The sequence below is a fragment of the Periplaneta americana genome, chromosome 2 (genome assembly GCF_040183065.1).
Source record: "Periplaneta americana isolate PAMFEO1 chromosome 2, P.americana_PAMFEO1_priV1, whole genome shotgun sequence".
Taxonomy (NCBI): domain Eukaryota; kingdom Metazoa; phylum Arthropoda; class Insecta; order Blattodea; family Blattidae; genus Periplaneta; species Periplaneta americana.
The window spans coordinates 136,018,564-136,043,240 of record NC_091118.1 but is presented as its reverse complement, the minus strand read 5'-3'; the positions used below and the strand labels follow the sequence as shown (position 1 = coordinate 136,043,240).

The 24,677-nt window shown below is 36.8% G+C and overlaps 1 protein-coding gene across 3 annotated transcripts in view; it reads left to right on the top strand.

Moving 5' to 3' along the window:
• Window positions 1-24,677, top strand: part of Tgi (Tondu-domain-containing Growth Inhibitor) — a 196,535-nt gene that overhangs the window by 138,277 nt on the left and 33,581 nt on the right. The window contains exon 1 of one of the 3 annotated variants that reach the window (XM_069818492.1): window positions 2,976-3,747. The exons of 1 other annotated variant lie outside the window; for it this stretch is intronic. In XM_069818492.1, coding sequence (XP_069674593.1) covers window positions 3,669-3,747 — 79 coding nt within the window. In that variant the 5' untranslated portion in view covers window positions 2,976-3,668. Of the gene's footprint in view, window positions 1-2,975; window positions 3,748-18,364; window positions 18,614-24,677 lie in introns of those variants that run through there. One more of the 3 variants, XM_069818493.1, reaches the window with a different exon arrangement.

Here is a 24,677-nt window from a genome sequence, read left to right as displayed (position 1 = left end):
TTGCCGAATTGATCTAGTTTTAAGGCGCTAGACACTCGCCCTCACCCTTTCCCGTCTGCTACAGTTAAAAGTTAACTGCATTGCCCGGGAACTACGACGTGGACGTGGGAGTAGGATTTGTCGACAGAACTGTTATTGTTAATAAGTATACAGAAAAACATTGCTCAGTCTTTTGGAATACAATTATCGGCATCTTGTATTCCCTGAGGTTATGTCGACCTTTAGACCCCGTTACTGTGATAATACTTTACAAAATAATGAATTTTGATAGAATCGATTTTATGTTTTTGAAATTGTTTAATATTTTTGTTCAGAGACTATAGAGAAGTCGGGAAGTGTCTTAGTTTAGGCCCACAATATCGATTAAAATTTTAATGTTGGTGTGTTGGTGTTTTAATTTATGAAACCGGAAACCGATGTTAGTAACAATAATTCTAAAAATTAACATTTTTCTTCAAATAAAGAATGATGGCAAGAAATGGACTGGTCTTGTTGACAAGTCAGAGATACTTCCTGATCACCCCCGTAAAGAAACTGTAGCTGCCGTAAGGACTGCCACAGGACACGACTGTCTGGCGAAATATTTATATAAACTGGGTATTTTACCATCACCTCAGTGTGTCGTTTGTAATGAGGAAAATTCTATAATGAATTGGGAACATTTAAATGTTTATAAAAAATTTGTAAATTTTAAATCCTCTATGAGGACTTTGTACTGGTCTGTCAGAAACCAAAAGATGTTGAATCAATCTGGTTGAGCATTAAATACATAATCCATACATATATATATATATACATGCATACATACATACATACATACATACATACATACATACATACATACATACATACATACATACATACATACATACGTACACATACATTTTTATAAATAAATTTTGTAATAAGTACATCCAATGAAATAAAAATATTTAGGGCTAATTAAATGAACGTTTAAATGAAACTCTTTCTATAATAGTAAATATTAATGAATATATTATTCTAAAGAATGTAACGTGTGTGTATATAACTGCAATTTTATATGTGTAAGTAAGCATCCACACTGCTGTCCAAATAGAAGTGTGCTCAAAAGAAACATGCAATAATGTTACAGTCTTAATTGGATTTATTTTTGGTGCATATTTGCTTAACGGCAGAAAATGCCCTTTCGGATTCTTTGCTGAATGGTGCTGTTGTATTTATAAATCATAGACGAGTGGGAGGCTGGAGGGAAGAAGACCTTTGGGAAGGCCGAGACGTAGATGGGAAGATAATATTAAAATGGATTTGAGGGTGGTGGGATATGATGATAGAGACTGGATTAATCTTGCTCAGGATAGGGACCGATGGCGGGCTTATGTGAGGGCGGCAATGAACCTCCGGGTTCCTTAAAAGTCAGTAAGTAAGTAAGTAAGTAGACGAGTCGCATAATTGTTTCCATTATTCCGTCACTATCAAAAATTGAATTTTCTTTTTAACCAAGGTTTTTTTATAGATACTACTTCAATTTTTAGTAGGTACAGTAGTTCAGCTTTCAGTTACATTTTTATTGTGTACAACAATTCCTAAGTTATTAATTCAGGAATCAAAACGGCTTATTTCCATGTACTCATATTTATAATAATAAACCGGAGGCTGTTGTTTTAAGTGATTATAGAAAACTCGGAACTTTGTACCTATACTGAATCTGAGTGCACAAAAAAGAAATGACTGAGTTGCCAGTGTTCGAGGCCTCGGAGATCACGACATTGTAAGTGTAGTCTGAATTTCCATTGCCGGGAATGCAACTTCGGACTCGAGCAATAGGCTCTCTCGTCTGACCCATTCACGATGTCGTGTTTGCTTACAGTTCTCCTGTAGATAACAGCACATTCTTGTCATTGTAGTGAGGGGTATGCGTGCCGAATTACATTCAGGTGTGATGGTTCACGATTCACCATTTCTCCAGTTAAGGAATTACCATATTTAGTCAGTCGATACTGTGTACATCTGAAAGCCTCTGGGCTGCGACCTTTTTCTCATTGTATTCCTTCGTGTGTACCCTGTCCGCATGCTAATTAATTCGTGCTAACCATACAATAATTGACACTTTATTTTTAATTGCGTAACGTAACATTGTTATTATAGGGCCCATACAAAAAATGTGCTCAGTCGTATCCGGCCAGTCAATGACTTAATGGCTTTGAAGACTTTTGAGGGTGGTAGAGGGGAAATGTGTGTGCGGGGGGAGGGGAGGTAAGAGATTATCTACCGCCAGGCATCCTCTAGGTGTCGGGAGTAGCCTGTCTGATCAGCTTGGATGCCTTCGAAACAATCCCGAGTCCAAGAGTTGTGGTTCTTGATAGTTTTCATTCAATTGTTCGTGATAGGCCTCACTGAGCACCAAGGCAACTGAAGAACCGCGAACGTTCACACCTTACTAGAGCCAGAACGTATCCAGTAAAAATGTACGGACATCGTGATCAAGTCAAGATTTTCATTTGTGCATTTTAGTGGTTCATTAGAAAGTGACATTGCAAATCGATAATAAAATACAGCGATATTCAAGGACTAACCTTAACAAAGTATAGTAGTTGTTTGTGCTTTTTTTGTCGGTGACAATTTTATCTCACATGTTACGAGAAATGTCATCAAGTTATTCCGGACCTAATGACGTTTTTAATTTATTGACATCATTTAAATGTTATGAACTTACATTTAACTATTAAGGTCTATTTGTAGTGTTAATATAATTTATATTGTGATGCATACAAATATGTTAATTCACAGTAGTGTTACTCAAGAAAAATTATAATCTCCGATATTTGTGATGTGAACACAATAGTACGTCTTGACGCAGTATTTAATTGGAACAATTAGCAAGCCTACAAGCTGATTTTTTTGTTTTGTAACTACGAACCTAAACAACAATTTGGATATAAAAGGAATAAACACAGACTTAATAAATTTTAATCTATGCCGTACGTATTTTCATGATTTTATTATTTAGCTGATGCATTTTTTGTGCTGGAAACGTGCTTTCTATGTTAAAGCAGGCTACAAGACGCCGTGGTGAACCGCCTAAGGTGTAGTTTGTTTTTTGTTGAGGTTTCGTGTTTGAAATGAGCCCTGGACTCCATTGCCGGAGGGCAGGACTCCGGCTAAACCAACCCAACCAAATCGTGAATGAAGAAGACTTTGAAGGAAGAATATTTTTCCAACTTTAGTCGATGCATGATTCTGTAAGATTATAAACACGAAAACTGCAGCGGACTTGATATTTAGATTTGTGATCCAGATGCTCTTCAAATCAGTGCTTTCGGTTTCGTTGTGAGTGGATCAACATCGAATGTGCGTCCTTATTAATTTTCACTTGTGTTTCATTATCTCTCTAACCCACGCTTTAGTTTAGCCTGTGTACGAATTGGACAATGTTAACACTGTAAAGGCGTTGTTGTGTTCTCACTATTATGTCAAAAGCGAAAGAAAAGAAATAGATTTTTAAATGTTCGAGGTAATTAGTTAACTTATATGGACTCGAAGATTTTCGCGTTTTATTTAAAAGTGAAACTGTGACACTGCAAGAATTCCATCTTGCTTTTATAAACAATACTTTGTGAAGTAGCCGAACAGAGATTTCCAGATTCCTACAGTCGAAAGAGTTGCATTCAACTGCATTTTACTGTGTCATGGATACATTGGTCGCCAGAATGCCTTCACAACCAACACCCAAAGTGTGGCAGCCGTGGGTTACTATTGATAAACAAGGTACGAATTTTGAAATCCTCAGTATTATGCTATTTATACTAATTGAGGCAGAAGATTCCATTTTAAAGTGCATATTTAAATGTGTTTTAACTTAGTAATTTCGTTCAGGAAAACTATGCTTTCCAACCTTGTATAATGCAGAACCGTGTCTTTGTGATAGTACTGTAATGCAGTCATTCTGATGTTAATAACTATGGATTGCTTGGAAATTATTTTAAGCTATTTTAATGACATTGTGCATGTACGTTCAGTCTTTTAATATTGAACGTTTTAAATTATGTTTTGTGATTTCCGTAGCAACTTTACTTTATTATTATTATTATTATTATTATTATTATTATTATTATTATTATTATTATTATTATTATTATTATTATATCATCACCTCCTTCTTCCTCGACAAGTACAATTTGTCGATGTGCATCGAATATTATCTCAAGTTGCATTCAGCTTTCTGACGGGAAAATAAAAGTTCCTAGTTATGACATGTGTTTCTCGCGTTTTCTGTCTTGGCAATTTTGACATGTTGGCCGAACTGGGTGATATATGGGCGTTCAGAGCACAAGGAAATCAAGTCACAAAAATAAACTTTTCAGAAAATTATACTTAAAGTCTTTATAATTAATAACCCATTAAAGGTGAGTGTGATTTTAAATATCTGCACCATTCCAAAGATTGTAAGGACATGATTCTTTTATGCTCTGAAAGTAGCCTCATCTAAGATATGTACAGACGAAATATCTCCCAATTGATCAAAAGTGGACTTGATTCCCTTGTGCTCTGAACGTCCCATATAACGAAGAAATCCAGTTATAATTCGCACAAATTCAGGTATAACCTTCGGGGTATTAGGCTTGTGTCGGTTGTGGGATTCTTGTATTTTAATTGTTTTCGAGCTTCTTTGCCGCTACGTTCAGTTCGTACGACTCACGTGGCATGATTCATATCTAAGTTAAGGAATGTATTCTATGTATTGTTATTATTAATTAATTACATTTTTCTTTAAAAATGCAACCTTATCTTATTTGAAATTTAATAAACTACGACTAGTAGATTTTCCTCTGTGAAGAATATACCTTTTACTGAAAAAAATGTCTACAGCTACAGTGGACTTGAACGTCACAAGACGTTACCGGCACCCAAATATTACAGATACAGAAAAAGAGTAGGGTTGCCATAATAACATAAGAGTTAAGTTTTAAAAGTATTACCATTGTTTTTATACTGGCCATTGCTACAAAACAAAACTGCTTGTAGGAATGTGAAAATGTAATTTAGATGTAATGGAAAATATTAGGAAAGACCCAATAAGAGATGACAGGACCATTCTTATTTCAGCTTAGAACAATTCTAAGGGCGTAGACTGTAATGTAGATGGAATATTATATGTGTGTGTAATTGTTAATTATAAAATCGTCGACACGTACTACATAATAAATGTATAAAAATCACTTTTGAATGTGCTCGTAAATTTTAATGCAATAATCCTAACATTTGGTTGAAGGAAATTAATGATATAAATAAGGTGTAAGGCAGATAAAGTAAGTAGGCCCTACATAATGGCCTATTAAATTAATTTGATTGAATTTCTTAATTTGCACAAATTACAGACCATTGTAAATATCTCTTAAACTTCCAGGAGTCATGACGGAAGTTGGTCGGCATTCCTTCGCTTGCGGCGGCGACGAAAGAATGCTAGCAATGCTGCACGTTTCGAAAGAATTTCAAATCATGCCTCGGGAATGTCTGTTCTTACGATGATAGTACAGCAAACTGCTTTCGTCTTTTCATTCAATATCTAGACATAGTACTTGAGTAGCCTCTATCTTTCCCGTACCTCAATAAGATACGAGAAATCTCTTACACAAGCATAAATAATCAAGCTCTGAGGTTTCGTACGTTACATGGGAGAGAACAGGGAAAGTTCGGAGCGTTATAAGCAAAGGTTTTATTTACAAACAGTGTATAACGTTTGAAAGGAAAAAATATATATTTTATGGAAATAATATCTGTTGCATTGGTTCCCAAGTAATAGCCTATAAATATTGATCTTTCACATACGGCTTAATGACACCTGAACTTTTACCGACTTTTTAAGTTATTACTTATTATAGTCAAAGACAAGTTCGTCAATAGTAATGAAGTAAACATAAGACTTTATTATTACTATTATTATTGTTATTATTATTATTATTATTATTATTATTATTATTACTTACTAACTTACTTACTTACTTACTTACTGGCTTTTAAGGAACCCGGAGGTTCATTGCCGCCCTCACATAAGCCCGCCATTGGTCCCTATCCTGAGCAAGATTAACCCATTCTCTATCATCATATCCCACCTCCCTCAAATCCATTTTAATATTATCTTCCCATCTACGTCTCGGCTTCCCTAAAGGTCTTTTTCCCTCCGGCCTCCCAACTAACACTCTATGTGCATTTCTGGATTCGCTCATACGTGCTACATGCCCTGCCCATCTCAAACGATTATTATTATTATTATTATTATTATTATTATTATTATTATTATTATTATTATTATTGGCTTCTTAGGTGCATTTTCTTTTCAAAATAATAAAAAGTGTACAAGTGTGATTTGAGATGGACAGGCCATGTACTCGTAGCACGTATGGGCGAATCCAGAAATGCATATAGAGTGTTAGTTGGGAGGCCGGAGGGAAAATACCTTTGGGGACGCCGAGACGTAGATGGGAGGATAATATTAAAGTGGATTTGAGGGGATGGGATATGATGATAGAGACTGGATTAATCTTGCATAGTATAGGGACCGATGGCGGGCTTATGTGAGGGCGGCAATGAACCTGCGGGTAAGTATATGTGTGATGGGACTAGTCTATGAGTTAAAGAGTGTTTCGGATAGAATGGACGAGTCCAGCAAAAGTTAATTCGAATTTACTGGCGACTGAAGTAAGAAATTGGTGAAACACAGAATTCCTTTCTGTTCCTGATAGCAAGGACGAACTTCCAAGTGAATGAATGAATGAAAGGGAATTGGGAGGAAAAACATTAAAAGGTACTCCAAAACGCGTCCTTACAAGGGAAAAGGAGTTCGAGGCTGGGAAACTTCCAAATACTTTTGTGCCTACCTTTATAACAATAAAAAAGCACTCGTTTTAGCATATGACGACATATGCGCGAGCACATACAGAAACATATACACAAGAACAAGTTCGCCTTACTTTCACCAAAAAATCTTCATTATTGTTCAGTTCGTCTTATGCATGAGCAGCTTCGGAATTCTTTAACCTTAGGTTTTACAACTTAAAAGCATTTCCGGTTTTTGAAATCATGTTCTCAGCACATAGCTCTTTTGTCTTCGTTTCGTCCAAGACAATAATATTCAATAAGCTTGATAATACATCTAATAAGAGGAAATATACACTGTAGTAAACACATTGTTTTTTTTTTTTACGGAGGAGGGATCCGAAGGCTTGCATTGCAGCTAGAGGCTTAGTGTGCATATCACTCCTGTTTTGGAATGATTTTGTCGCCGAACGGCCTCGATCTTGTACGAATACAACACGCTGCACCGTAAACCTAACTCGGAATATGGTAATGATGACAGTGACATTTGAATTAATGATAGCGAAATGAGTCGGAGGTCCAACGCCGAAAGTTACCGAGCAATTCTACTTCAATTAGTTGAGGGAAAACCTCGGGAAAAACCCTAACTAGGTAACTTGTCCAAACCAGGATTTGAACTCGGACCCGCTCATTCCACGGTTAGACATACTAACCTTTACTCGACAGCGGTGGACTCAGTAATTTTAATAATATTGTATTAATATATTTTGTCAAAAGAAATTCTGCAGAGGAACAATACAAAACACATTTTTGTCCGAACTGTTATTCTTTAAAGCAGACCTGGGCACCAAGAACGAATTCTGCTCTCTCAATTTGTGAATTTACAACTGAAAAGGATGCAAACAGAACACTGATTCCAGCTATATATATATATATATATATATATATATATATATATGTCATTTCATAACTTAAAGCCATTAAGTCAATATACTCCGTACTTAAAGTTACTTTAAAATTATAGTAAAAATAACAAAAACGTATCTGAGCTTCTTGTTCAGCCTACGTGTTTGCTGCCGCCACCAAAGACAGCTCAGGAGTGATGTATACCAGGGGAAAGCCTTGAGGTGACGTTTCACGCACGCGCAGTCAATATGACCAAGTATATGGCAGCGGTCCATTGAAAGCAAAGGTCCATCGATGGCTACTCTCCCCTACTACAATAAATTCTCTTTTATTTCATTCCAAAGTCAGTTCGTGATTTTGATCCTAATAGTTTATGTATAGTTGTCTCTCTGTTTGTCTTTGTTGCTTCATAACTTTTGAAGTACTGTATAGTTTCACTGCAAATTAACAACTTAGAATATTCAATCATGGATCGCTAGAATTTCTGCTCGCTGTAAGTAAGTTTAAGGTAAAGAAGGCTTAGAGCTTAATAATTAGTGATTTTAATAGATGGATTGTTCTTTTTTTTTTAATATATCGTAAAATGTTCTGCCTCACACACTAATCGTATCCCTCAAGGACCTTTCATGTACACATTAGCATTAGAGGATTTGCTTACACTGCCATAGAAGAGATAGAAAAATCTTGAAATGTATGCGAAATTCGTCATTAATATTCTAACTGACAATTAACTAAGTTTGCAACGTGAATAACAGTTCAGAAGAATGAGTTGCAGGAGCCTTCAGGCGCATGAACGAACAACGTTTTTTTTCATCTCTCTTCTAGCCGAAGGCATCGTGAACCCAAACATCATTCCATTGTTCCTTCCAAGACATGCAGCTACCATTATTGTAATTGTATTATAGTACAACTGGTCTTAGTGAAAGTACAGGCGACCACAAATGTACAGCAGCATACCAATCCTGCGTGAAGGATATTGATAGTGTTGTCTGCCGAGATGCCCTCAGGGTTTCTGCCAGTGGGAATTACAGAGTTGAAAGTCGTGATGTGTTTTTGGGCCTTTGGAGGTTTTTGATGTTTCCCATCTTCCTTCCCATGGATGTTGCTTTCCCTTCATGTATTAGGGGGTTGTGGGGAGTCATCTGTTGGGCTAATAGGCTGCAGGTGTTTCAGTTTTATTCTCATATTTGTTCAGTTTATGTAATTTGTCAGAATAATTTGATCGTGTCTCTAAAGTAATAATTATTTAACATAAGTCGAAATTGTCGTTTTTGCATGACTATTTTTTGCAGCTAAACATGTCATTTTCATTATTGTGTATTTATTAAGAACATTTCTTTATCTGAACTAGAGGAATTGTGAAGATATTGTATCTTCAACTGTGCTGAAATATGAGTTCTGACCTTTTGTAGGCTTGTTTCATTATTAATTTTGTCTTTTATATTATTGTAACATGTTTGGTACCTATTTATTATTAAATTATTATTGTATAATAACATAGTTATTTTACGTTTCAACACAGTTATTTTTCGGTGTTGTACTAGATGTTCTATTGGCCTCAGTTGTACTTATGTAAGATTTTCTACGCCTATGTGAAGAGTACTTTGACGTTATTTCCTTTGTCCAGTTTTTTTTTAGCCAGCTGGGTTGATTCCCACTTTGGTTTTTCAGAAGTTTTCCCCAACTGTATGACGAATGTCAGATAATCCCATGGCGAATCCCGGACTCGTCTCGCCAAATACCATCCCGTTATCATCAATTCCACCGACGTTAGATAACCTATTAGTTATTGCAGCGTCATTAAATAGCAGATTTAAAAAAGCTAAGCACAGCGAAGTTAACAGAGTAGACAACCCTTCCAGGTCTTGTGAGATTCATCCGTGATTATGAAATTTATAAATATACGTACCCTAGTTTCGAAAATTCAGAGAAATTTATCTCAACATAAGACTGAAAACCAAACATTGGACAAACTGGGAGATCATTTCAAACATGACACAAAGAACACATCACAACCATAACGAAATCACACAGTACCTCGACATACGCAGAACACATCACCAACCACATCTGTGGAGTAACGGTCAGCGTGTCTGGCCGCGAAACCAGGTGGCCCGGGTTCGAATCCTGGTCGGAGCTAGTTACCTGGTTGAGGTTTTTTCCGGGGTTTTCCCTCAACCCAACACGAGCAATTGCTGGGTAACTTTCTGTGCTGGACCCCAGACTCATTTCACTGGCATTATCACCTCCATATCATTCAGACGCTAAATAACCTAGATGTTGATACAGCGTCGTAAAATAACCCAATAAAATAAAAACATACATCACCAACACCAGCCACAACTACAGAAACATAGAAACAGACATAGAAATCCTACATATTCAGCCAAAAAACCAGAAATTAAATACACTGGAACAGTACGAAATGTAAAGACACGCAAAAACACATCCATAACAAATCCTCAATACGCAATTAAATTTCAGAACACATCCTATTTGACTCCATACTACCAAATACAAACGCACTCACCATCAAAGCAACTTTAGAAGAAGCCGGAAACAAACAAAGCTCTAACTAATTCAGAAGATGGCTAACAATAAAGCCGAAACTAATCTACTAAGGTAATTTATCAACTTATTTTTAATTTAACACAAGAAAGTAGTTTCTACTTAATAATTCTTAATTAATGATACAAAGTGTGTAATCAAGATGTATGCATAAAAATGTTCTTTGTAAAAGTCTCAAATCTCAGATTCTTCTAGTTTGGCCCATTCTGTTTCGAAGTTTTATCTCTAAAAGATTCACGTAATTCTTATGGTATTTGTGTTGATGAAAACGAAGGAGTTTCTGCGAGTACTTCAGTTTCTCCCGTTATTTGATAGTACGTCTGCCCCATTACATGAATATCATCCTTTTCACTTCTGAGTAGACAGTTTTAAAAGCTGCTAGAATATGTCACACTTTTCGGTCTTAGAATCGTTTTTCAAACGAAAATGTCACGTGTTGCTAAAGATCGTCTTCTGTAGTCTTGTGGTTACCGTACATCCGATGCGTTTTGTCTCTCTTCCACTGAAGTATCGCGGATGAAGTTCTGACTGAGAGCAATGGATTCAATTTTTTTAGTTTGTTATTTAACGATGCTGTATCAACTACTAGGTTATTTAGCGTCGATGGAATTGATGATAGCGAGATGACGTTTGGCGAGATGAGGCTGAAGATTCACCATAGATTATCTGATATTCGCCTTACGGTTGAGGAAAACCTCGGAAAAAACCCAACCAGGTAATCAGCCCAAGCGGGAATCGAACACACCCGTCCGAGCATAACTCTGGATCGGTATGCAAGCGCCTTAGCCGACTGAGCTACGCCGATGGCTGATTCAAAGTTATGCTACTTCTGGGAAGTAAAGCATGAGGGACCTATGAAATATTCATTAAGTCTGTGGCATAAGTATAAGAAAACTTGCAACATTTTATCCATTAACGCTCTTTTTATAATCCAAGTAGAATTTTTACTTTCCGGTACGTATGAATTGACGGCTATCCAGCGATGGCGCTTTGTGGTATATAAAAGTAGATCTATATGAAAACTTCTCTCTAGTCTTTGTTCTCGCTTATCATCATAACATCGCAGTATAGAATTCCATCTTGCTTCCGTTATTGAATTCTGCTATGCCATACTAGCAGAATCCATACATATCGTGTTTTACAAAGAATGAACACACATTAGGATCACCGATTTTCATGATTCTGTTTCAGATGGAAGTTATTATATGTAAAGCGAAGTACAGCACAACGAAATTATACAACGCTCAAAGGTTTTCGAACTATTGGCAGCGAACGTCGCATTTTGTTGCTCATTTAGTTCTTATAGGTCTAGCTGTCTTCTTCCGTCTTCTTGCAAGTATGTTTGGTAGCTCAGAGGTAAAGTACGAGCTAGTAAACAACGATGATAAAGCAGACATATCTCGAATTCAGAATCCTTTTCATTATCGATCAGTCAGCTACTAAACAAACCTGCAGGAGAAAGATATTGTCGGTATATGAAATATGGAGGCATAGACCGTAACTTCCACGATTAAAACCTCCACGTCTATAGAGTGTTTTATAATTTTGCTGTGCTATATTTCATTGTAGACCATTAACGTCCATCCCAAACGAAGTTATCAAAGTCGATTATCCCAAAAGTGTGGCCTCTCCTAGTTATTTGATGATATCACTAGCATGAAAACCAACCAACATATGTTGTATAAAAGCCATCTGTCGTAATCAAGATGGACTGTACATTGTATTTGCAGATTCCATTTATGTAAATGTTTAATTTCCATTCTCACTTAAATTATTCTAATTAAAAGTTTTGTTTATCACACGAAATATATTCATTAATCTGAAAAGTGGAATCTCTTCGTTTAAAATCGTGTTACTTCCTCACGACGCTCAATCAGTTCCTCATTGCATCACTCATACGTCACGTGTTACATTTCCTTCTTTTTTTTCTCTCTCTCTCTCTTTTTCTAATTGTGTTCTTTCTAGTTTATATAGGCCTAACACCTTTGTTTTTTATTATTTTGATTATTTTATGTCTTATTTTAGTGATTTTTTTATTGTTTTGTGAATTTGTTGTTGTTCTTTATTTTAAAGTTATAGTGTAAAAAGGCAAGCAGTTTTACTAAGTTACTCATTGTCAGCTAAAAAATGCACCGTATATAGTAATCATAAAATTAATAAACCTATTATAACGTTAAGCATACTTAATGGAGACCACAGCGTGATGTCAACCACATTATATATTCCTAGTGCTGAGGTCAAGAAATAATACAAGAGTATCAACCGGGACAGACAATTACTTATACATGTATTACATTATATTGAGCTGCGAAGACACATCCGATGGGTTTCATCTCTCTTCCACAGGGGATGGGTGTTTCTCCTTTCCATGTATTGACTGGGTATCCGGATTAAAGGTTTACAGAAAAAAATATTTGTTTCAGAAAATATTTATTATGCACACTTCCGATTTGCGCCGTCTCTCAAAGTTCATCCATACCCTCAGCCAATGCGTCTGATGGTGACCTTGGCCGAGCTCAATAAACAATTTTGACACCGTAGGAGAGTTACTAGATCTTTTACAGCTGTCCTGCTTCGTTTTAGAACGCATTATGACGTGAACCTCAAGCATCCGATTCTGGGACAACAAACTGAGAACTACAGGAAGTCTTTTTATGTACTTCTCTTGCTGACATTCTATATTTATTTCTTTTGTGTTGTTTCAAGCGATGAACTTGCATCTTGTTAACAAAATGATTAGAAAATCCTACCACTTGTGGATGTCTAGTGTTTATCTAAATGATCGTAAAATTGAATCCTGAGTGGAGTATGAAAAATATAGAGGTATGAATGGATGAGCGGATAAGTGAATGGATGGATGGATGGATGGGTAAATGAATGGTTGGATAATTGAATGGATAGATGGATGGATAGGTGACTGGGTAGATGGATGACAGATGAGTGGATAGATGGATGGAAACAGAATGGCGGACGAATGAATGGATGGATAGATGGATGAGATGAGATGAGATGAGATGAGATGAGATGAGATGAGATGAGATGAGATGAGATGAGATGAGATGAGATGAGTGGGTGGGTGGGTACGTGCGTGGAAAGAAGGAAGGATGGTTGTTTAGATGGATGAAGAGAGAAATAGACGGAGGGGGGGGGTGGAAGAAAAAGTAGATAGCTGAATGAGAAGCGCGGAGAATTTCTTGTAATAATAATTAAATTACATGATTTTATTAATCTTGTTAACGAGCTGCTTTATTTCAACCTAACTCACAGAAAACAATAACTTATGGTACAGTTAAGAAGTAAACACCAATATTCCTCACTGCCAAAGGTTTAAGTGTTGTGTGATATTTTAAAATGAGGTAGCCATTTGTATAGAAGAGTATCGAACAGATGGATTTGAGTAAGGTTACCGTACCTTCTTCCCCTCTGGATAATCATCGACCACCTGTGAAATGTGTGTGCCATAGGGGCAAGAGTTTAGGTAATTGGCGCTCCTATAGAATGAACGATATTATTATAGGCGTTGAGCCATCTGACTTGGGCTACTTGAGCCACACAGTTACGCCGAATAGCCTGATTGTACATGCTACCGTGTAGCAGCCGACGGGCACAACAAATCATGCTACCTGTTTTAATTAAGAATGCATAATCTCGCAAGTATATCGTATTCTTCAAGTTTTGTTGGGGGTTTGAATGAACTTGGCGTCCCACCATCTTTTTTTGCCTTCCCTCCCTCTTTCTCATAGCCTGCGGGACTCTTACTGGATCTTCCCAGGTGAAGCACTGGGAAGTTTCACAGCCTTATCGATTTACTATATGTAGTTCGTAGAATTCTAACATCCTACCTGCTTGTTGTTACAGACAAATCATACTGGCTCGTCATTTATATTTATTGGTCTCTTCAACATCTGTTAAACTTATTCGAAGTCAAAAAGTGATACGAGCATATATTAAGGTTCGTTCGTTTTTGGTGATCGGGCGGTTAATATGTTTGCTGTTAGATTCGAGATTCGCAGGTTGAAATTTGAAATCCGACAGAGAAATTTTAAAGATTACAAAAATGACTTTCTTCGGAAGAGATATAAAGTCGAGAATCTCGTTCCTTAAAATTACGACATATAAAATAACTCTTGTAACTGAACGACATGAAACAAAGCTACCGTATGTTTTGTTCTCCAAATTCCCTGCTTCTTTGACATGCGTCTGTAGAACGGTCTTGAACTACAATAGTAGAAAACTAAGTTTTTAGTATCGTTTCTATGGTTTACAAGGTTCCTATGAGATCATCAGTGATTTCATGGTTACCATACTTTAAATTTGATCCTAGGTCCGCGGTTTCAAACCCATTGATGCATTTTTAAGGTTAATAAAATTTAGCAATAAAAATCTGTCCGGAATGCAAGTAAAAACTATCTATCTGAATAATAGAACCCCACACGCAAAATTACCGATTATTCCTAAATAAGTTTTATTCTTCGAGAGCACATGTGTGTAGCCTACAATAGACCTGATCTTCTATTGCTGCTGTCTCCTGTCTGTAATGAAAAAAAAAGATAAACCTTTCAAACAGTGTTTAAAAAATTTATAACACTTCTAGAATATCCTGAATTAGAAAAGAACTAAAGTGGGTTAACACTGTTAGATACTCGATTTTGGAGAAATATGAACAATGTATTACTGAATTTCGTACATAAAAACCGAAATAGGCCTATATTTAATTTATATTCACATAAATATAAAACCAAAAGATCAAACAACATATGCTTGACAGTTCCTAAATGTACTACAACTGTAGCATATGATCACAGTAGCAACTGCGGTCCAAGGCTTTATAACAAGATAATAGATAAATTCCCAAACATACAGTTTGCTAATGCTCCTTATTTCATAAATCTATTAAAAAATTTCTGTTAACAGAGAAAATTTAAAGTTCAATTATTGTGATATCTATATTTTTCCTTCTTCCTTTTTTTTTTTTTCTTCTATTACTTTTTACTCTGTTATTCAATAAAATGTCTTAACATTAACATTATGTGGAATGCCCCTGAGCACGAGTATGTAACTTATTCTTTCTGGGGGTGCTAGAGAGTTTTTATATTAAAAAATCAATGTGTATCTTTGTTCTGGCAATAAAGTATTATTATTATTATTATTATTATTATTATTATTATTATTATTATTATTATTATTATTGAACTTGAAGTAATCAGTGTCAGTCAGTTTTATTATTTTATCGTTCTATTACAAGAGTAATGTCATGTTTTTCACTGAACACTCGGTCGAAAGAGCTGGGTTCTTAAAATCGATGGTAAATCTTAGCGTGGCTTTCCTCACAAAGCCGGTAGATGCATATCGTTGAAGAAGTCTCTTCGTAAATGACAGTAGACCAGGAAAAATTTGCCGGCTATACAGTACCGCTTATATAAATGTTCAATTATGTTCGTTATCATTCTCTGCTGTTGTCTTTCGTCGCTGGTAATGAATTAGGCTTTAGATATCACCTTCATAAATGGAATTATCCATATTCGGAGTCTAGCATTATTCTGAAGATGTTAGCAACCAACTAAATCTACTCCGATTCCGCTAACGTCAGAGTATGTTCTTTATCGCTCCCGTATATAGGTCGAGAATACATTACCCTCATCCGTTAATTGTAAAACTAAAGTATAATTTTTCCATTAACACGATAAAACAATCTGCCGATAACCTACTTTTACCACACAAACTTTACTATAAATAGAAATAGACCTTTTGTTTTGGACGTAACTTCTGTTAAATCGTGGTGCGTATTTCTTTAATCTGAGGATACATCAACACGGGAAAGACTACAACTTTTTCTATAAATAAATAATCTGTGAAATTCGGTCATTGATATTGTTAAGGACTATGATTAAGTATTTTCATTCAAATACCAGTTCTTTTATCTTGTTGTTTTGTCAGCTGTCCGATGACAGATTGGAACCTCTTAAGTCTCTTAAGTGACACCAATAAGGCATCACTCGTGAGGCAACTAAGCCAGAAAATAATGAGGTAGAGTGACCAGTTCCTTTCCCCCTCCATTGAATATATCGTTGATTGATAACATATTTCACTAATCCTGGTCTAATTTCTTCTTAAGTGGTACTGTAATCCAACCAGGAGAAAGTCTCAGGGGAATGAGATGCAGCGGGGTAATGCTGTGAATGAATGTTGATGTCATAAGATGTCATAAGGTCACACACGTGGGTACACGCATCTCCATTGGCTAACTCTCAAAGCACAAACGATAACACTGATACACACTTACTTATACTACCCTAGTTACAAAATTAGATCACGGTTAATCTCTTGGTCTTTTAATCCCTCCTTACAGGAAATAACATATGTAGGAGAGCGCATGTTTTTTAAACTGACGTTATAACTGTAATATTATCTATCTACTTCGCTCCAATAGATGACGCAATAGTAAGCACATTCCTTTCACGGTTAATCTCCTGGTTGGAGAACAGTACTACCTTGTTGGTATCATTTGTGAGGTTCAGACCTGTCTTCGGACAGTTGCCTAAGAACAACAGACTTAAGATGTATACAAATAATTTTTCTTCCTCTGACATACATCGTCAAGTGAGTTGTGCCTGATAATTAATATACACTTTTTTAAATTGATTATTTTACAATACTTTATCAACCGCTATTGCTATCTAACGTCTGAATGAGATTAAGGTGATAATGCCAGTTAAATGAGTATAGCGTTCAACACCGAAAGTTACTCAACATTTACTCTAAATTGGTTGAGGGAAACCCCCGGGAAACCTCAACCAGGTAAATGTTCCAACCAGGATTTGAACCCGGGCCCGCTCGTTTCACGGTCAGTCATTCTAACAGTTACTTCACAGCGGTAGACAGATGCACAAGTCAGTCATAACGTCAATCAGAAGCATTTTTCATCTTCTTTGGCTGTAAATTGAATCGTAAGTAATATTGAGTGTTTAGCATACTAGTGTTACTTCCTCATTTAGCGATCCCTTTAAATTAGAAAGGTGGCCGGGTACTCAGTTGTAGAGTAACTGAAGGTTCAATTCTGGAAGGTCCCTGGTTCAATTTTGAATGGTAGTGATGATGATGGCATTTTTATCGTTGCCAAAACTTTTAGAACAGTGCAGAGATCCATTCTGCCATCTTCATATTGAGTATACAGGATCTTCCCTTGGGGTTAAAGTAGGTCGGAACGTGGTGCCGAACACACCACCTCATTCAAGTCTCGAGGTCATGAAAGCTTGGAGCGCTACCGACATGCCCCTCATACATCTCCATGGAGTGTAAAGGAGATAACTATTTCTGTATAGAATAGTTTTGGATATTCTGAGGTGATTAGATGATTTTGTAACAGTCGTGAAGTGAAAATAGTGGTACTCAGAGAAAACATGCCGCACATTTGCTTTGTCCTTCAAAAACTCTGTGGTAATCGTAGCTTTGAAAACCATTTTCAATGGAAAAGTCAAAATTGCTTTGTAGGAGTGAGATTTTCAGAGAAAGAGGGACTGGAGAGAAGGAAGTTGAAACTGAGAGAAGAGAAATAGACAAAAAGAAAGCTTGAGGGGAAAAAAAAAGAGTGGGATGCCGAGGGGGGCAAATAGAGAGGAAGCAAAAGAAATTAAAATGATAAAGGTATATAGAAAAGGAGAAATAAGAGCAGAAATAAGATGTAGAGAGTAAAAATACGCGTAAAAAAGGATAAGAGAAGAGTAAAAGGGAAAACAAAGTTGAAAAGGAAAGAATGTGTGGGGGAGATAGAGAATAAAAGAGAAAATAAAGAACTAAAGAGGCAAATATTTCCAGGTATGGTCTGTGCTCACCTGAAGTCGTGAGAACTTTAATTACAAAGAAGTAAAATAATTGTACTATTGCCTTGACAGTTTCCATAAACATTTCGGCTGCATTCTCGACATACTGAGAATGTTGTTTATCTGTATTGATTTTATCGCGAGTATGCGGTAACTAGAAAACCAGTAACTGAACAGCGAAAGAAAGATAAGAGCGCTGTAGAGTCGCTACAGTAGTAGACTTGAAGAACTTGAAATCTTACCAGAGAAAGAGATAATATACTTGTTCGTACTTCTAGTAGCATATTGCATATGAACAAGAAAATCATACTGGTACCACCTCGGAATTTGCACCTGCAACTCACTGCGTGACACTTTTGCAGCTGCTAGTCCTAACGCACAAGACTTTTTCTGTGTTATGTGTAACGCACTATGATACAATACAAGGTGGTCATAATTAAAGTGAACCTGCTCGGAGATACTTGGAATATTTTACACGTTGGTAGGTGAACATAGTCACCGGTTCCACTCATCTTAGATGACAGGTACAGTAAAATCTGCCTCTATTTCCTCTTATATTCTTTCAAAGTTATACGACTTCTGTCGCCTTTTAGTGATTTATTCTATATTGTCGTTCGATATCCTGTACTGTGATTCGTTGTAATTGTAAGATACTAAAACTAAACGAACTGTGAAGGCCCGCTCCCACTTAGCGGAATCGAATCGAACAGAATTTCTTTTCACAGTGTATTTATATGGAAGACTGCAGAAAGCTGCGCGGCGCATCGAATCGAACAGAATTCGTGAGCTAGAATATTTATTCCACTGCCGGAACAGAACTTCTTGTTTCGGGTATGATCGTATGTTCTCGTGAAGCCTTCGTGAAAATACAAATAAGCTATATACATTTTTGGTAGCGTAATTTGTTTATTGAAATTTATTGCTGAAACAGTACATATATAGAAACTTACAATTCAATAATATGAACGAAAAAAAAAAAAACTTGTTCAGAATTATCCGCGATTATATGACAAAGCATAAATGTATTACTATAATAATAATAATAATAATAATAATAATAATAATGCCTGTGATAATGCTTGCAGCGAAACAAGTAAATTCACTGAAATTTTAGGTAAAAATTAAAATCCAGGGAAGTGCAAAAGAACGGAATTTTGTTTCACCTTTCACAAGAGAGTGAAAGTGGAAAATTCTCCATGTAGGTCTATATATCTAGTTAAAAATAGATGGATCCTGCATTTCCTTTTCTTGTTTTGAATATTTATTCTTTTTCCACCTCTTCACGTAACTATGGTAAAGCTATTATCCATTTTATACTGCAACAAGGTTCGGTTCTGTTCGGTTCGATTCGATTCCACTAGAGTGAGCGGCGGCAGACATTTCCTTTCGGTTCGATTCCGCTAAGTGGAAGCGGGCATTTAGCCTACTCGTATCCAAGCTATCAAATTATGTGATTCTCTGCAAAAAATATCCAGTGAGGTATCAGTTATTTCTAGAATAGCGAAGGAACTACATCTTGCTAACTAGGGTACCAAAGGAACTGTGTCTCGTTGCTAAAATACCAAAGGAGCTATGTATCTTTGCTGAAATATCGCAGAAATTATGTCACGTATCTATGATGCGAAATTATCTTTGATTCGTTTATAGGAGACTAAGAGAACAGTGGCTCGTTGCTACAATAAATGAAAATTACTTGTTTCTAGGATAATAAATAAAATACGACTCGTTGCTAGGATATCAAGGAAACTGTGTATCGTTACTTGAATGACATAGACACTGTCTCGTTTCCATGATGCAAAGTGACCTATGATTCATTCCTAGGATGCTAAGAGAACAGTGACTCACTGGTATAGAAAGTGAACATTACCTCGTGTTATCTACTAATAAACCGTTTATAGTTTTTATACGAGGCTTATGCAGAGTTTACAGAAAATGTTACTAATAAGCCATGCATAAGCGAGAATGTATAAACAGTCTGTAACTATACAATGGGAATTACTTTGCAGTAGTTATATACACGAAACCCCTTGTTTAAGCGTTGTATATAGAGAAAAAATGGCCGCCCCTCTAACAGCTGTTCGTATCGATTGACATTTTATGATGATGGTTGCCTTGTAACCACAGAACAAACCAAAGAGCACAGAATAATTAGAATAATATTGCTATAGTTTGTACTCTTTGACCAAAACATAGTGTGGTAATCGATCAGAGCCAGTTGTACTATCGATACTTAACACGGGACACTAGAGCGTTCTACGGGATCAATAGAGAACCTCAGATATTCTATTACCTTTCGTGATGAAGTAATAACGAAACTATGACGTAGCTGTGTAACAGTTATACTGTTATACACGACGTATGTAGTGATTATTAGTAAGGAATTTATACACGACTTATAAACGAGCTACTCATTGCATAAATATAAGACAGTTAAACGTCTGTATATAGAGTTTTCATTAGTAAGACCGTAAGTTTACATGATATCTTTTCTAGGATACCAAAGGAAATGTCTGTCGTTGATGGGATAACACAGAAATTGTCCCGTTTCTGAGGTGAAGTGACCTGTGATTCATTTATAGGACAATGAAGACACTGCTAGAATGCAAAAAGAATTATCTCGTAAGGATACCTGAGGACCTATCTCTCGTTGCTAGGATAATACAGAGATCATGTTTGCTCCTGTGATGCGAAATTACTGTGATTTGAGTCTCGTTTCTGTCACTACCTGTGATTCGTTTCTAGGATACTAAGAGAACTGTGACTCGTTGCTATAGTAGGTGAACATTACCTCGTATCTATGATCCGTCCCAGAAATCTGTGGAGTAACTTCATGCATGTGGAGTCGTAGTTTATGTGTGCCGAAGTGTATTGCGGGAAGCATCAGCTCGAGGTCGCTAAGGGGTAAGATGCTCGTGGTAGAAGATAGAGTAGAGTTCAGATAGAAATGATCCAATCCCTGCAAGCGATTGTTAGCTTCGTTCAACCAACACCTCCCCCCAGAGCGATCATTGGCCCTAGCCCTCCCACATACCACTTGCGCAGAGGTCTTGTTTCGTCTTTCTACTCTACAGGTCCCTAGAACAGACCATAGCTTGGATACTCCTACAGAAAGGGAGAAAAGTTTTCACTGAAATCGTCAGGATTTGAAACATGTTTACGCAGGATTGAAAACACAAGTACATATTGCCCTATATCTGAGATATCCGTAGAAAGAATGAGATGTGTAAATATATATAATAAATAACATCGATTTCAATATAAAATATTTTACGAAATAATTATCTAAGACGTTTGAGCTACCATTCTTATATGTTTACAGTCAGCTTTCATGAAAGAGTGAGAATCGTCGTGTAATAATCGGAAGCTTTTTTTGTGCCGACTTCGCATATTGATTTATTTCAGCCCTCTAAAATGATATGTTGTTGAATCGTTGTCCGTCCATGGCACGAACTGCCCATGAAGGACAAAGGCCGACCAGACAGCTGCTGGCCTCACATCCACATGCCTCAACAGAGATGTACGATCATTCAAGCAAACCAGGAATAACATGTGGTTAGCACGATGATCCCTCCATCCGTTAAAGGTCCTAACTGGTTTTCGAAAAAGGATTTCGTTACCTATCGTAGCCCCTCCAAATACATCTGTATGCTGGATGGGCACTGGTTACATAGACTTGCCAAAATTTTCAGAGAAAATTAATTGCCTTAAGGACTCGAATCAGCGCGTATTCCATAACGGGAGTCCTAGGCATGATGTCTTTGACCACGGCGCTAACGCGCGAGACTTAAATCGTTGTGTCGACGCTAAATAACTGGTATAAAATAATTTTAAAATATTGAACTGGGTTACTAGTTGAATCTAAATACTAGAAGTCATAGGGTATGTGTGTGGGGAAAAAGAACTACATATGCAAATATGTACTAATTTGATAAAAAAACACTAATTTACAATTCAGCTACGAATAGGTTGAATGCCGTGTTTTTTTGGGTACAAATCCAGTGGACCGGGGCACGATTTCTATCAAAAGAGTAGAGATTTATCTCCCCTCTCAGGATTAAATTTGTGTTATTATTATTATTATTATTATTATTATTATTATTATTATTACCATCATCATCATCATTTTTCTTGATGTTTTAAACGGTAGCTTTGGACCATTACCGCAAGATACCAAGTGTGCCTTCATGGTAGCTCAGTTGACAGAGCACTGGCTTACGATTACTTCGGACTCCTGGCGATGGCGGAGTCTTATTTGTGGTGGACAAAGCCAAGGTTTCTGAGGATTTTCCTCCACCATTCCGTTGTTACTCTCCATTTCAATATTTATCACTTTAATAGTGAGCCTACTATCTGAAAATGGCGTGGCGTCACATAATATTGTGACAGGCATAATATCAATCTAGTCACCGGCGTAGCTCAATCGGCTAAGGCGCTTGCCTGCCAATCAGTAGTTGCGCTCGGGCGCGGGTTTGATTCCCGCTTGGGCTGATTATCTGGTTGGGTTTTTTCGAGGGTTTCCTCAATCGTAAGGCAAATGTCAGGTAATCTATGGCGAATCCTCGGCCTCATCTCGCCAAATATCATCTCGCTATCACCAATTCCATCGACACTAAATAACCTCGTAGTTGATACAGCGTTGTTAAATAACCAAGTAAATATCAATCAGAGGAAGCATAGTACGCTTTCGAGTGGAGTGGAAGGTCACTCTAGTGGGACTCCAGCGGAACCTTTAGATATACAGGGTGACTCGACAGCACCACACAATTGAATCACGATATCTACAAAAGCGCAATTTTTTGGACTTCAAAAATCATTCCCAGTAGAGGAGCGGTAAGACTCAATAAGCCCACTAGAGCCTTTGAGCTCCTCCTTCGTACCAAAAAGAAAACATATATCATTATTTTGGATGTCGTGGATGTAGTTCATTATGAAAACCTTCAGTTTCTATATGGTGGTGATATTAATAAGATTGATTTCATTCCATTAAACTGAACTTATTCTCAACACTTGCACTATGTAATGACAGTAAATTCTGATTTTCTTAGGTGGAAATGTGACTCACAAGATGTTACTGTAAGCACACATTACAGAAATGGAAAAGAGTAAAGTCACAAGTGCTAAAATGAGTTCAGTGTTTCTTCTACACCTATTACCATAATATAAAATGCAACTTTCTTAATGAATTAAAGCTTCAAAATTAGAAATATTAAAATATGTATGAAAAGTAGTTTTTCTTTTAAATGTATGTAGGCCTATCTTTATGTAGGCTATTTAGCTATGATTACATTGAACCCGGATTCAATTACCGGCAGAAAAAATTAATATTTATGTCTCTCTGATAGTGACTACACTTGCGTCCCTTATCTTGTTTTTGTCCTGTGTTTCCGTAACTGGTTGTATTGTGTCATTCTGTTCACATAACCAGTAAGTTCCACTGCTTGTGAAGTCTTTACATGACCAGTAAGTTTAGCTATTTGCCAATGTTTTATGGTTTGTAATTTTTTACAAAAGTGAAGATAAATGTCCATTGGGTTCGTAAATGATGGCAAAACATAACATAGTAATGATTGGATAACTTTCAGGAACGTTTGCCACTGGAGCAACTATCACCCGCAATCCAACTGTACTTCAACGCAACTACAGTTGCTATTAATATAGCAATGCGAATAATGCATACGTTTCTAATCTTTCGATCTCAACTCAACTGCGATTTCAGTTGATTAACTGGGTGTGTTGTATATTTTGGTGAGTGCTGTTGACAGTTGCTGATAGCATGTACAAAATTCTGTGCTCTCAAGCTAAATATATTATCGAACTTGCAATCACTGAACTCAGAGTTGCTCTGGTGCGAACTGACATGAAACTTCAACGCGATTAAACTGCAACTGCAACTACAACTCAGCTTCGATTCATTTGCTGTTGAGAGTTACTCCAGTGGGAAACCACCCTAATAGGCTGTATCAACTACGAGATGAGATTGGTCCAAGGATTAGCAGTGGTATTACCTAACAATCGCTTTTAATGTTTGGAAAGAACCTCGAAAAAAAAACTAACTAGGTAATCGACCCAACAGGAATTCGAACCCACGCTCGAACGCAGCCTCGGATTCAGAGCCCTACTAGTTACCCGTATACTATGCCTGTGGCTTTGATGATGTTGTGTAACTAATTGAATTGAATTTCACTATACAGCAAATATTTCATTTCGCTGAAAAAATAAATTGGAGAAGATACAAGAGGGCGGAAGTCATACTTGGATTTTATTTCTAATGTCGAAGTACTTTTCAGTGCAAGTTTTTTTTTCCTTCCCTCTCCCCCCCCCCCCACTTTGATAGCGGGCACGGACCTAGGTCGGTTGAAGGTCGACCACTGACTACCTCTGCCCTCCCAGTTCCCACCTGAGAGAGATTTGGGCTTGGTCTTTGCCTTACCTGGGGCATTTAGGAACCTCCTGCTTTTTTATGTTGTTGCCGCTAAACAAGCCTGTACAGTCTGTGCCCGTGCTCATGAGTTTGTATTTCAGACTAATAGTTCAAATTATTTGCTTTACATGCTATTGCTGTTTAAGAGGATTTCAGATAATTGCGTA